At 37.2% G+C, this 12,027-nt stretch overlaps 1 protein-coding gene across 3 annotated transcripts in view; it reads left to right on the forward strand.

Moving 5' to 3' along the window:
- The window catches only part of ZFR (zinc finger RNA binding protein), an 88,163-nt gene that overhangs the window by 48,132 nt on the left and 28,004 nt on the right, over nucleotides 1–12,027 (forward strand). For all 3 annotated transcript variants that reach the window (XR_005238020.2, XM_007961301.3, XM_007961300.3), the window contains 5 exons: nucleotides 904–1,049; nucleotides 6,070–6,232; nucleotides 8,156–8,361; nucleotides 9,133–9,283; nucleotides 11,164–11,305. Coding sequence is in view for 2 of the 3 variants with exons in the window: in XM_007961301.3 (XP_007959492.1) it covers nucleotides 904–1,049; nucleotides 6,070–6,232; nucleotides 8,156–8,361; nucleotides 9,133–9,283; nucleotides 11,164–11,305 (808 nt within the window). In the remaining variant the exon portion in view is untranslated. The remainder of the gene's footprint in view (nucleotides 1–903; nucleotides 1,050–6,069; nucleotides 6,233–8,155; nucleotides 8,362–9,132; nucleotides 9,284–11,163; nucleotides 11,306–12,027) is intronic.

Here is a 12,027-nt window from a genome sequence, read left to right on the forward strand (position 1 = left end):
CTGTTGACCAGAAGCCTTATTGTTAAAGTTATTGTTATATTAATACATATTTGGTATGTCATGTGTATCTCATATGTACTGCATTCTTAAAGTAAGCTAGAGAAAAGAAAATGTTATTAAGAAAATCAGCGAAAAAATATATTTACTATTCATTAACTGGAAGTGGGTCATCATATAAAGGTCTTCATCCTCATCATCTTCAAGTTGAGTAGGCTGAGGAAGAAGAGGGTTGGTCTTACTCTCTCAGGGGAGGCAGAGGCAGAAGAAACTCAGCAGCATAGATGTAAGTGTACTCATACACTTCAAACCCTTGTTGTTCAAGTGTTAAATGTAAAGTAAAATTAAATATCCATTAGTCTTTCTAAGGATTTCATGACTTTTTGTTGGTCAGCACTAAGTTATATAATTTTTATTAATGTATTTTGAATCTTTGATTCACCTTAATTATATTGATTTTACTCTCTAGTGAAACTAAAACTGAAACTAAAAGCCTCCATGATTAAAGAATATGTGTAATTGGGCCGGGCGCGGTGGCTCAAGCCTGTAATCCCAGCACTTTGGGAGGCCGAGACGGGCGGATCACGAGGTCAAGAGATCGAGACCATCCTGGCTAACACGGTGAAACCCCGTCTCTACTAAAAAAAAAAAAATACAAAAATCTAGCCGGGCATGGTGGCGGCGCCTGTAGTCCCAGCTACTCGGGAGGCTGAGGCAGGAGAATGGCGTGAACCCAGGAGGCGGAGCTTGCAGTGAGCTGAGATCTGGCCACTGCACTCCAGCCTGCGCGACAGAGCGAGACTCTGTCTCAAAAAAAAAAAAAGAATGTGTGTAATTGTATGATTAAAAATACACGTAGATTGTTTCGGGGCTGCTATTTTTTTAATGTCTTATTTGTATTAATAGAAAAAAGTAAATCCAGATTTGCAAGTAGAAGTAAAGCCTAGTATTCGAGCAAGAAAGATTCAAGAAGAGAAAATGAGGAAGCAAATGCAGAAGGAGGAGTACTGGCGAAGGCGAGAAGAAGAGGAGCGTTGGAGAATGGAAATGAGGTAATATGTTTAACTTTTGATAGCCTGGTAAGTGGTTCAACCTTTCTTAAAAACTTAGCCATTCTGGGGATATGACTCCCATTCAAAGCAATCCAGATTTATTTACTTTCAATTTTCACTCAAGGAAGATCCTAGGTCTGGGAAAGACATACATTAAAATTGTTACTAGCTATACTAATATTTTACTGTGACCTTGGTATTAGAGTTACATGTTTAATTGGCATCTTTTATAAATTAAACATATGAAGAAATATTTCATTTTATAAGTAAGTGCCTCGGTTTCAAACAAGCAAAATAGACATATGTTACCTGATAGAAATATAAGATTTGATAGATTCTACACATTAATAATATCCATTAAGAAACTTTAGTGGCTATAGGGAAGGAGAATTGAGAAAACATATTTCAAATATTTGTTTTTATATATATACACACATATAAAAAGATATAAAATGTTAAGTTTTATTGAAATATATCTTCTAAACTTATACAGTTACAGAGTTGTACAACAATCACCACAATCAATTTAAGACAGTTCATCACCCTCAAAAGAAATCACAAACCCATTAACAATAATTCTCCATGTGTCCCCCATACCTAGTATCTCCCCCAGCCCCAGCCCTAGACAACCTCTAACGTTTCTGTCTCTGTAGATTTGCCTATTCTGGAGATTTCATATAAATGGAGTCATATTAGGTTAATGCAAAAGTAATCGCGGTTTGTGCCAAATGGCGATTTGAATTAATAAATTCATTTGGTACAAACCGCGATTACTTTTGCATCAGCTTAATGCAGTCTTTTGTGTCTGGCATCGTTCACTTACCATAATGTTTTCATGGTTCATCCAGATCGTGGCATGTATCAGTATTCCATTTTCTTTTATGACTAAATGGTGCTGAATAATACATCCTTATGTACCACATTTTGTGTTTTTCTTCATTAGTTGATGGACATGCAACTTGTTTCCACATTTTGGCTATTATGAATATTGCCACTGTGAATATTTTTGTACAACTTTTAAAATACAGTTTTAGCAGAAACATACCGTATACATATTTTCATAATCCACTTTTTTCATTTACATATCTTCAACTTTAAAACTAAATTTGGATTTTGTTTTTCATGAGGACATAGTATTTTTTGTGCATATGTAAAATTTTCTTTATAACCAATCCTTGTTGTTATTGTTTAGATATTTAGGTAGTTTCCAGTATTTCCTTATTATAATTATTAATATATTGACCCTCCTTGAGGCAGTTTTTTGTTTCTTTCACCAAGTATGTGAACCTATTGAGGCGATATCAGTGCATACATTATTGTTAGTTGCTGCTAATAATAGAATATTGGAAATAGAAATGTTTGAAGGATACTCACCTGTCTGCCTATACTGGATAGCATAACTCAGTGGTTCTCAAACTTTTTGGTCTCAGGATCCTTTATCCTCAGTTATCAGGGACTCCAAAGAGTCCTTACGTGGGTTGTATCTGTCAAGACTTACTGTATTAAAAATTAAAACTGGCTGGGCACAGTTGCTTATGCCTGTAATCCCAGCATTTTGGGAGGGTGAAGTGGGTGGGTCACCTGAGGTCGGGAGTTCAAGACCAGCCTGACCAACATGGAGAAATTCCCGTCTCTACTAAAAATACAAAATTAGCCAGCTGTGGTGGTGCATGCCTGTAATCCCAGCTACTGAGGAAGCTGAGGCAGCAGACTCGCTTGAACCCAGGAGGAGGAGGTTGTGGTGAGGCGAGATCACGCCATTGTACTCCAGCCTGGGCAACAAGAGCAAAACTCCATCTCAAAAAAACAAAATTAAAAACTAAGAAATTTAAATATTTATTAATTCATTTTAAAATGACATTTTAATTATTTTTTGAAATATGGTTACATGTATATTTGTTAAAATATTACATGAAATATATTAAATCAAGAAAATACAGTAAAAAAATTAATAACTGTTTCTTCCACAGAATAGTGGAAAGAGTTATGCTGTTTTCCATTTTTATACATCTCTTTAATGTCTAGTTTTAGAGAAGGCAGCAAGATTCTCATGTTTGCTTTTGTGTTCATATGTGGTGAATAACACATGTTGCCTCTGGATAATTTCACTGTACACTTTGAGAATGAAAAAGCAAATACGTGTCTTAGTATTTATTATGAAAATATGAAAATAATTTTTTTTAAAAAAAACAGAGTCTCACTCTTGCCCAGGCTGGAGTGCAATGGCACAATGTTGGCTTACTGCACCCTCTACCTCCTGGGTTTAAGTGATTCTCTTGCCTCAGCCTCCCAAGTAGTTGGGATTACAGGCACCTGCCACCACACCTGGCTGGTTTTTGCATTTTTAGTAGGGATGGGGTTTCACCAGGTTGACCAGGCTGGTCTCAAACTCCTAGCCTCAAGTGATCTGCCCGCCTCGGTCTCCCAGAGTGCTGGAATTACGTGTATGAGCCACCACGCCTGGCCTTATTGTAAAAATAATTTCAACCCCATGGATCTCCTGAAAGGGTCTCAGGGACCACTGGAGCCCTGGATCGCACCTAGAGAACCCCTGCTACAGCTTAATAAAATCTCTACCAATTAAATGTGATAGCCATTTTGTTTCACTTTGAATTATTTTCATGCTTGGCTGTTTATACTTCTTTTGTGGTAAATTGCTTGTTTTTTTCTTACCTGTTGATTTGTACAGACATTTCTTACATTGTTATTAATCCTTTTTTATGGGTTACCTTTAAATAGTTTTTACTATTATGTATGGGTTGGTTTTGATTTTTATACATTTATCAGTTTTGTCCTTTATGAAGTTTCTGCCTTTGTAACATATTGGAAATTCTCTATAGCTAGATTATACAGTGCTTTCCTCTTTCACCGATAATATCAACTATTTATTAAGCATCCACAATGTGCCAGGAACTGTATTAGGTAGTAAGCACAAATTGGTAAACAATGGATAAAGGTCCCTGCCCTCATTTGACTTAAACGTTGTTAGCAACAACAGTAAACTATTAGAAACTGGAATGAATAGGATTTTCCAGAACCTTTAAGCTATTTTATTCATTTTTTCCTCAAAACCTAAATAGCATAGATGGAAGAATGGTTTCTGTCAGTCCATAGTTGGTTGATCCTAAAAAGCACTGCTGGCTGGGCACGGTGGCTCACTGCCTGTAATCCCAGCACTTCGGGAGGCCAAGGCAGGCAATCACTTGAGCCCAGGAGTTTGAGACCAGCCTAGGCAACATGACAAGACCCCATCTCTACAAAAAATAGGAAAATTAGCCAGGCATGGTGGTGCACGCCTGTATTCCCATCTGCTTGGGAGGCTGAGGTGGGAGGATCACCTAATCGTGGGAGGTCAAGGCTATAGAGACCGGTGATCATGCCACTCACTGCACTGGGCAACAGAGTGGGACTCTGCCAATTTAAGAAAGAAAAAAAAAAAAGCACTGCTTATTCCCAACCTGAGGAAATTGGTAGTTTCTTTAATGGCAGTCAGGAAGCACACTTGTTTCTTTTGTTTTAACAGATTACTTTGTAGTCAAACCTTAACCTAATTGTTAACAGAATTTGATGTAGACACATGGTTTCCCTTGGGAATTATTGGTATCAGGAGATCGAGACCATCCTGGCGAACACGGTGAAACCCCGTCTCTACTAAAAATACAAAAAATTAGCCAGGCGTGGTGGCGGGCACCTGTAGTCCCAGCTACTCGGGAGGCTGAGGCAGGAGAATGGCGTGAACCCGGGAGGCGGAGCTTGCAGTGAGCTGAGATCTGGCCACTGGCACTCCAGCCTGGGTGACAGAGCGAGACTCTGTCTCACAAAAAAAAAAAAAAAAAAAAGAAAGTGAGGAAAGAACTGGAAGGGCACAGGGGAGGAGATTGTAAAAAAAAAAAAAAAAAAAAAGAATAGATTCTACAAATGTTGGTCAGTAAAGAAGAGGCTATACACTAGCTCCTCACATTCTGACATTCTGAGTTCAGCTCAGAGGTGTTATATTTGGTATGCATAGCATTTTGTAATCTGAACCAGCAATCATGAAGTTTCACAAAAATCCTAGTGACCTCAGCAATACAGCCTGTACAGCAGTCCCCCCTTGTCCAAGGGGGTTACGTTCCAAGACCTCCAGTGGATACCGAAAATCGCAGGTTGTACCAAACCTTGTATATACTATATGTTTTCCATCTGATAACAGTGATAGCTACTAAAGAACTCATAGGCTAGTAGGGTGTATACTGTGTGGATATGCTGGACAAAGGGATGATTCACAGGTGGGATGGAGCCAGACAACACAAGATTTCATCACACTGCTCAAAATGGCACAAGATTTAAAACCTATGAATCGTTTTTTTCTGGAACGTTCTGTTCGATATTTGTATGCCGTGGTTAACCATAGGTAACTGAAACCACAGCGATGAGGATGGTGGGGACTATTGTATTCCCTTATGGCAACAATTAATAGGAGCTGAGTTGCAGCAGCTATTATCTCTAGCCAGAACATGCTCTTTCTATTTTACCATAATTCCGAACACCCTTAATGTGTCCTCAACAATGAGACTGACTATGATTTGCCATTTATTACTGCCTTGCACTGTTTTTCTTCATAGTAGAGACATAGGAAAGAGCATGTTTCTTTGAGGACATGAAGAAAATTCCCAAATGTGATATGTGCACTTCAGGTCATTTACTCACAGTGTTGGCCTGCCTCCTTTAGGTGGCATTGGGTTTCCAGTTCATACTTAAAGCAGGAGAGAGACTATAAGAAACTGAGGTTTCTGATGCCTGTTCTTTTTACTTTTTCCTCAGGCTGAAATTTTCTTCGGCTTTTCTCTTTGCTCTCTCATGCTCTCTTTTCTCTTTCATTTACTTTGCAATGAAAGCAAACATGGAAAATTAGATACATTTGGGAAGAAATTTTAGCTAGGCTGATGTGGGTGGGGTTTTTTATTGCTTTTTGTTGTCACTGTTGATGCAAGTTCTTGGGCTGTATTTTTCCTCATATGCTTATAATGTCATGTTTCAGACGTTATGAAGAGGACATGTACTGGAGAAGAATGGAGGAAGAACAGCATCATTGGGATGATCGCCGCCGAATGCCTGATGGAGGTTATCCTCATGGTCCTCCAGGCCCATTAGGCCTTCTGGGAGTCCGACCAGGCATGCCTCCTCAGCCTCAGGGGCCTGCAGTGAGTATCCACATTGGTGATATAAGGGGTGAAAGTTTGACTGGTTCAGCATTAGAAGAAAACAATTTTGGAGGGGCTAATTTTTAGACTTAATAATCTTGTAATCTTGACAGTTTTTCTGAGACAGAGTCTTGCTCTGTCGCCCAGGCTGGAGTGCAATGGTGTGATCTCGGCTCACTGCATGCAACCTGCACTTCCCAGGTTCAAGCAATTCTCCTGCCTCAACCTCCCAAGTAACTGGGATTACAGGCGCTCACCACCACACCTGGCTAATTTTTTTTTTTTTTTTTTTTTTTTTTTTTTTTTTTTTTTTGAGACGGAGTCTCACTCTGTCGCCCAGGCTGGAGTGCAATGGCCAGATCTCAGCTCACTGCAAGCTCTGCCTCCCGGGTTCACGCCATTCTCCTGCCTCAGCCTCCGGAGTTGCTGGGACTACAGGCGCCCGCCACCTCGCCCGGCTAGTTTTTTGTATTTTTTAGTAGAGACGGGGTTTCACCGGATTAGCCAGGATGGTCTCGATCTCCTGACCTTGTGATCCGCCGGCTCTGCCTCCCAAAGTGCTGCGATTACAGGCTTGAGCCACCGCGCCCGGCCTAATGTTTGTATTTTTAGTGGAGACAGAGTTTCGCCATGTTGGCCAGGCTGGTCTTGAACTCCTGAGCTCGGGAGATCCGTCCACCTGGGCCTCCCAAAATGCTGGGATTACAGGCATGAGCCACTGCACCCAGCTTGATACAAGTTTTTAATGTGATTTAGGATCTTTCCTCCATTTTTTACAGGAAGGAAATATATGTTTCCTGTGTCTTCTGTATAAGGACCTCATAGAATTTCTGGGAATCTTTCTTATTTTCAGTATATGCTAAATGGGAACAGAGCTTTTTATGCCAACTATTTTTTCACATGAGACTCTTGCCTTTGGTTTTTCTTACATTAGCAGGAACAACTAATTTTTTTTCTTGTTTCTTTTCTTATTTTTCCTCTGGAGTGCAGTGGCATGATCATAACTCACCGCAGCCTCAGCTTCCCGAGTAGCTGGGACACAGGCATGAGTTGCTATACCTGTCAGGAACAACTGATGTCAAAGGCAACTGCTTTGTCTTTAGATTTATTCTTACTGGTCTGGGTGCAGTGGCTCATGCCTATAACCCCAGTCTACTTTGGGAAGACCAAGGTGAAAGGATGGCTTGATGCCAGAAGTTCAAGACTAGCCTGGGCAACATGGTGAGACCCAGTGTCTATTTTTAATAAAAAGAAATTTATTCTTATTTTTCCATTACCAGTGGCTTAGAATCTTTTTTTCCTTCTTCCAGTTTTGACCATCTAAAACCTACTACTTCTAAATTGAGTGAAAGATAAAGGATAGATAAAATGGTTTAAGATAAGCCCCAGAGTTGATGTTATTAAGACTATAGGAAAAATCTGCATCTTGAGAGTTTGTGTTGTACAGAAGCTGGGTAAAAGGGACATCTTGTGTAAGTTCAGTCTACCAAAAACAAGATTTGTTTCTCTGTAGAGCAGTTACAAGAAAAAAGTAGACTTCTCTTCTTTAACCTATTCTCATTTATCTTTGCTCAGAGGGTTGACAGTTTTAAGACTTGAACTACTAAAAGCAAAGTTTCAGAATCACTGGTTTTTTAAAGTTGAGTAAAGAGCATTTTCATAGCTTTAGGTTTATATGTATTATAATGTTACTTGTTTTGAGGCAAAGGCAAAGTGGGTATACATGCATGCATGCATGCATAGATACATATAGTCTTGATGGTATAACTTTCCATAGTTTGCATTTTTGTTTTTACTGAAATGGAAAAAGAAGATAAAACCTTTCTTATTGAGAAGATACAACAAATATGTATAGTTGAAAAATATCATTTGCTTTTGCTCAGGAAACATTTTTTTAAATTGAGCAACTTTGTTTCTCTGCAGCCCTTACGTCGTCCTGACTCATCTGACGACCGTTATGTAATGACAAAACATGCCACCATTTATCCAACTGAAGAAGAGTTACAGGCAGTTCAGAAAATTGTTTCTATTACTGAACGTGCTTTAAAACTGGTTTCAGACAGTTTGTCTGAACATGAGAAGAACAAGAACAAAGAGGGAGATGATAAGAAAGAGGGAAGTAAAGACAGGTGTGTTTTGAAAGTTATTTACCATGTCTATAATTTTGTTTTTTCTTATGTGGACTTCTTACATTTGAAATATAGCTTATGACTAATAACTCTGATGTGAGTTCTATGTATTTTAACCATGCCTGTGTTAGATATTTCATGTATTCAGCTGCTGCTTGCAAAAATAGAAATACACAGTTCCACGAACACATGTGGTCTCTAACCTTGTAATTGTACTCATTTTAAGTTTATATAAACTATTTTGAGTATTTCAAAGCAGCCATTATAGTTTTACAGTTGTATTCAGCTGCGGTTTTTCTGTTTTGATTTATTTGTTGCTTCTGCCCCACACTCAGTCTTTGTTTTAATAACTGTTCCCTTAAAGCACTGACTGTAAAGCATGATTAAGCCTAAGCTTTAGCAATGTCTGTATATCAAGTTTGCATTATTAGCTGTAGCTTTTTATTTTCCTTTTACTATTTGAAAATATTTTTGTATTATATTAAACATGGCTCTTATTATTCTGATTTGTGAAATAAGAAACAGAAGTGTTAATGTCCATTGCTTTGCAGTTGTCTTTCTGTAAAGAACTTAGCTCTTTTTTTTTTTTTTTTTTTTTAATCCACATTGCTTAAATGAAGTATAGTTCTAAAAATGCTGGATGTCTTTCTACTGCAGTTGATGGAAATTTTAATGGTATAAAAGTTATTTCACTTTCTATTGTATGTTTACAGAATATTATGCTTCTGGTTAAGCAGAGAAATATCATAATATAATTTTATTTTACTGCAGAGCTTTGAAAGGAGTTTTGCGAGTGGGAGTATTGGCAAAAGGATTACTTCTCCGAGGAGATAGAAATGTCAACCTTGTTTTGCTGTGCTCAGAGAAACCTTCAAAGACATTATTAAGCCGTATTGCAGAAAACCTACCCAAACAGCTTGCTGTAAGTATTATGGAAATGTTAATTTTTACCCCTTGTCTGGTTCAGAAGTTTTTGGCAGGACTGACTGTGCTTCACTTTAAACCTAAGCCAGCCTTTAAAATTTTGGCTTGACTTTCTGTATTGAGTTTTTTTGTTTGATTGTGCAAACTGATGAAACTATTTTCCACTTCATCTTTTTTAGGTTTTATAGTGATTGTATTTGGCATGAAGCCATCTTGCTGATGTATTTAAAAATGTAAAATTGCAGCAAATGCCTTCCTTTTCTTGTTCTTTTTCCAAGACTTGAATCATAAGAAGGCAGTTGTTAGGACAAAGTGATTTTAAAAATAAAATCCCATGTATAGCAAGGTTAAATTTTTTAAATTCATGAACCTCTTGCCTATTTGAATGCTTTTAATAAAATATAGTAACTAAAGTAGTCTTTCTGATTTGAATTTCCCCAGTTATATTGTGAATATTTTCAGTTTTCTGCATGTTTATAATGGTAGGAAATACTTCTCTTGTCTCCATCCAGCAAAACATGGCAATGCAAAACTAATAGAATATTTTATTTGGGTCCTACAAAAGCAAACTTTTTGTTAAGCGTAAATTTACAAAAATTTTATATATTAGCCTTGTCAGAATGAGATTTGAAGTAGTGATTCCTTTAATAATTGAGGGTATAAAACTTGCAATTTAATGAAGCATTCTAAATTCAAGGAATCAGATTTCATTGGTAATGTGTGTTCTGCAGTAGTGAATTAGAACAGTACCTTACTGTAGCAGAGCAGCCTATGACAAAAGGGACAGTGAAGCACACTATTAAACTTAAAACTCTGACAACTCTGGCACTTGCTGTTGCTTGTTTTATATTACTATTATTCCAGATGGGAAATTTTTTATTGTAGATGAGTCTTTTTTTTAATTATCAGGAGCCAGCAGAATTGGCTTTGTTGTGTGTTACTTCGTACTCCTGTTGAGGCTGCTAGGGCAATGAAGGGGGAAAAGAAAAGGTTTGGAGGCCTTGAAAGAATCATAGAATTTGCGATAAACATCTTGATCCTAATTGTGGTGCTTAGTAAAATTGCAAACCAGGGAATATATCATAACTAAATAACTAACAGCCAGTTAAGCTAAAAGTGAAATACTCTTCAAGTGGATAAGCAAGTGAACTAAAATTAATTTATAGTTAATACTTATATAATACTATATTAAGTGCTTTATATAGTTGATTCATTTAATCTTCCAGCCACCCTATAGGTTAGGTACAATTATTTTCTCCATCTTACAGAAATAGATGCAGGGTAGTTAAATAATTTGTCTGTCATCGCATCACTGGTAAACAGAGCTAGGATTTAAACCTAGATACTATACTGTAAATACTGTATGTAGTTTTTGTAGAGTCTTCATTTGTTCATATAAAATGGAGCTTATGTGTCTACCAAATTACAGCAAATCCTGGTTTTTCTGGATATCGACTGAGACTTTCTGCTCCCTGATAAAATGAGGATTTCACAGAAAATGTACAATATGGCAATAGTTAAATTGTAGCTCCTTTTAAGGTCAGGTAGCTATTTTAGCTTCATTCAAATTATGCAAATATGTTATAAATATAACAGTGTTGCTTTTATCCAAGAATTTATCATCTAAGACATACGTATGTACAAATAACTCACAATACAAACAATGGTAAATATTCAACACAGAATTCTGAAAGTTGAAAGTAAGACTAATAATACTGGCATGTATGGCAGGGCTTCCTAGAAGGAGCAGTATATGATCTAGTCCTCATATAGAATGGTTAGGCTAGTGAGAGAGTGAAAGAGCCGTAATGAAACTGCTTTTGTTTGTTAATACAACAGATCCAATCCAATTTGTTTCTTATAATCTTCATTACACAGGTTATAAGCCCTGAGAAGTATGACATAAAATGTGCTGTATCTGAGGCGGCAATAATTTTGAATTCATGTGTGGAACCCAAAATGCAAGTCACTATCACCCTGACATCTCCAATTATTCGAGAAGAGAACATGAGGGAAGGAGGTTGGAAAGCCATTAAACTTTTTACTTTCTATTAACTTTTTTTTTTAATTTATCTACTCTTTAAGATGGTATTAAGCCCTAGAAGGCAACATGCTGGCATTACATGTGAATTTGATAGATTTGACTTATTTAGCAACCGGTTTTGCCTAAGTTAATTTCCCACAGAGTAAATGCTCTTTTTAGTGATGTATTTTTATATAAAACACTATGGTATGATTGATTTTCTTGATTTCTTTCTTTTCTCGCTAACCTCAGATTTCTGGAAAAAAACTTCAAAATTCTTTTTACTGGCATAGTCAATGCATGAAAAAATGGTTTTAAAATGTTGCTAGTGACTAGGGGGACACAACTTTAACTTGGCATTAAGAAGTTTTTGCTCTTGCCTTGTCTTACAAAAAAGACAAGAGTTTTCACAAACAAAATTGGCTGAGTATTTATAACACATGTTTTTAAGAGGCATTTTTAGGTATGTGGTAGTGGATTTGGCTTGTCCTGTGGTAAATATTTCTAGTTCTCTGAGGTTGCTCTTTGGCTTGGAGCGCTTTCATAAATGCAGAACATCCTAATGCAGGAGGATTTGGACATTTGACCCTAATATCACACTTGAGATACTGAAAAATAAACTGTGTAAATGTAGATAGTGAGTCACAGCACAATTCAGGGTTTTTAAACTTAATTTACAACTATAGAATATGAAATCCTGCTGGTGCCAGCAATGTTGC

The sequence above is a fragment of the Chlorocebus sabaeus genome, chromosome 4, assembly GCF_047675955.1.
Source record: "Chlorocebus sabaeus isolate Y175 chromosome 4, mChlSab1.0.hap1, whole genome shotgun sequence".
Classification (NCBI taxonomy): domain Eukaryota; kingdom Metazoa; phylum Chordata; class Mammalia; order Primates; family Cercopithecidae; genus Chlorocebus; species Chlorocebus sabaeus.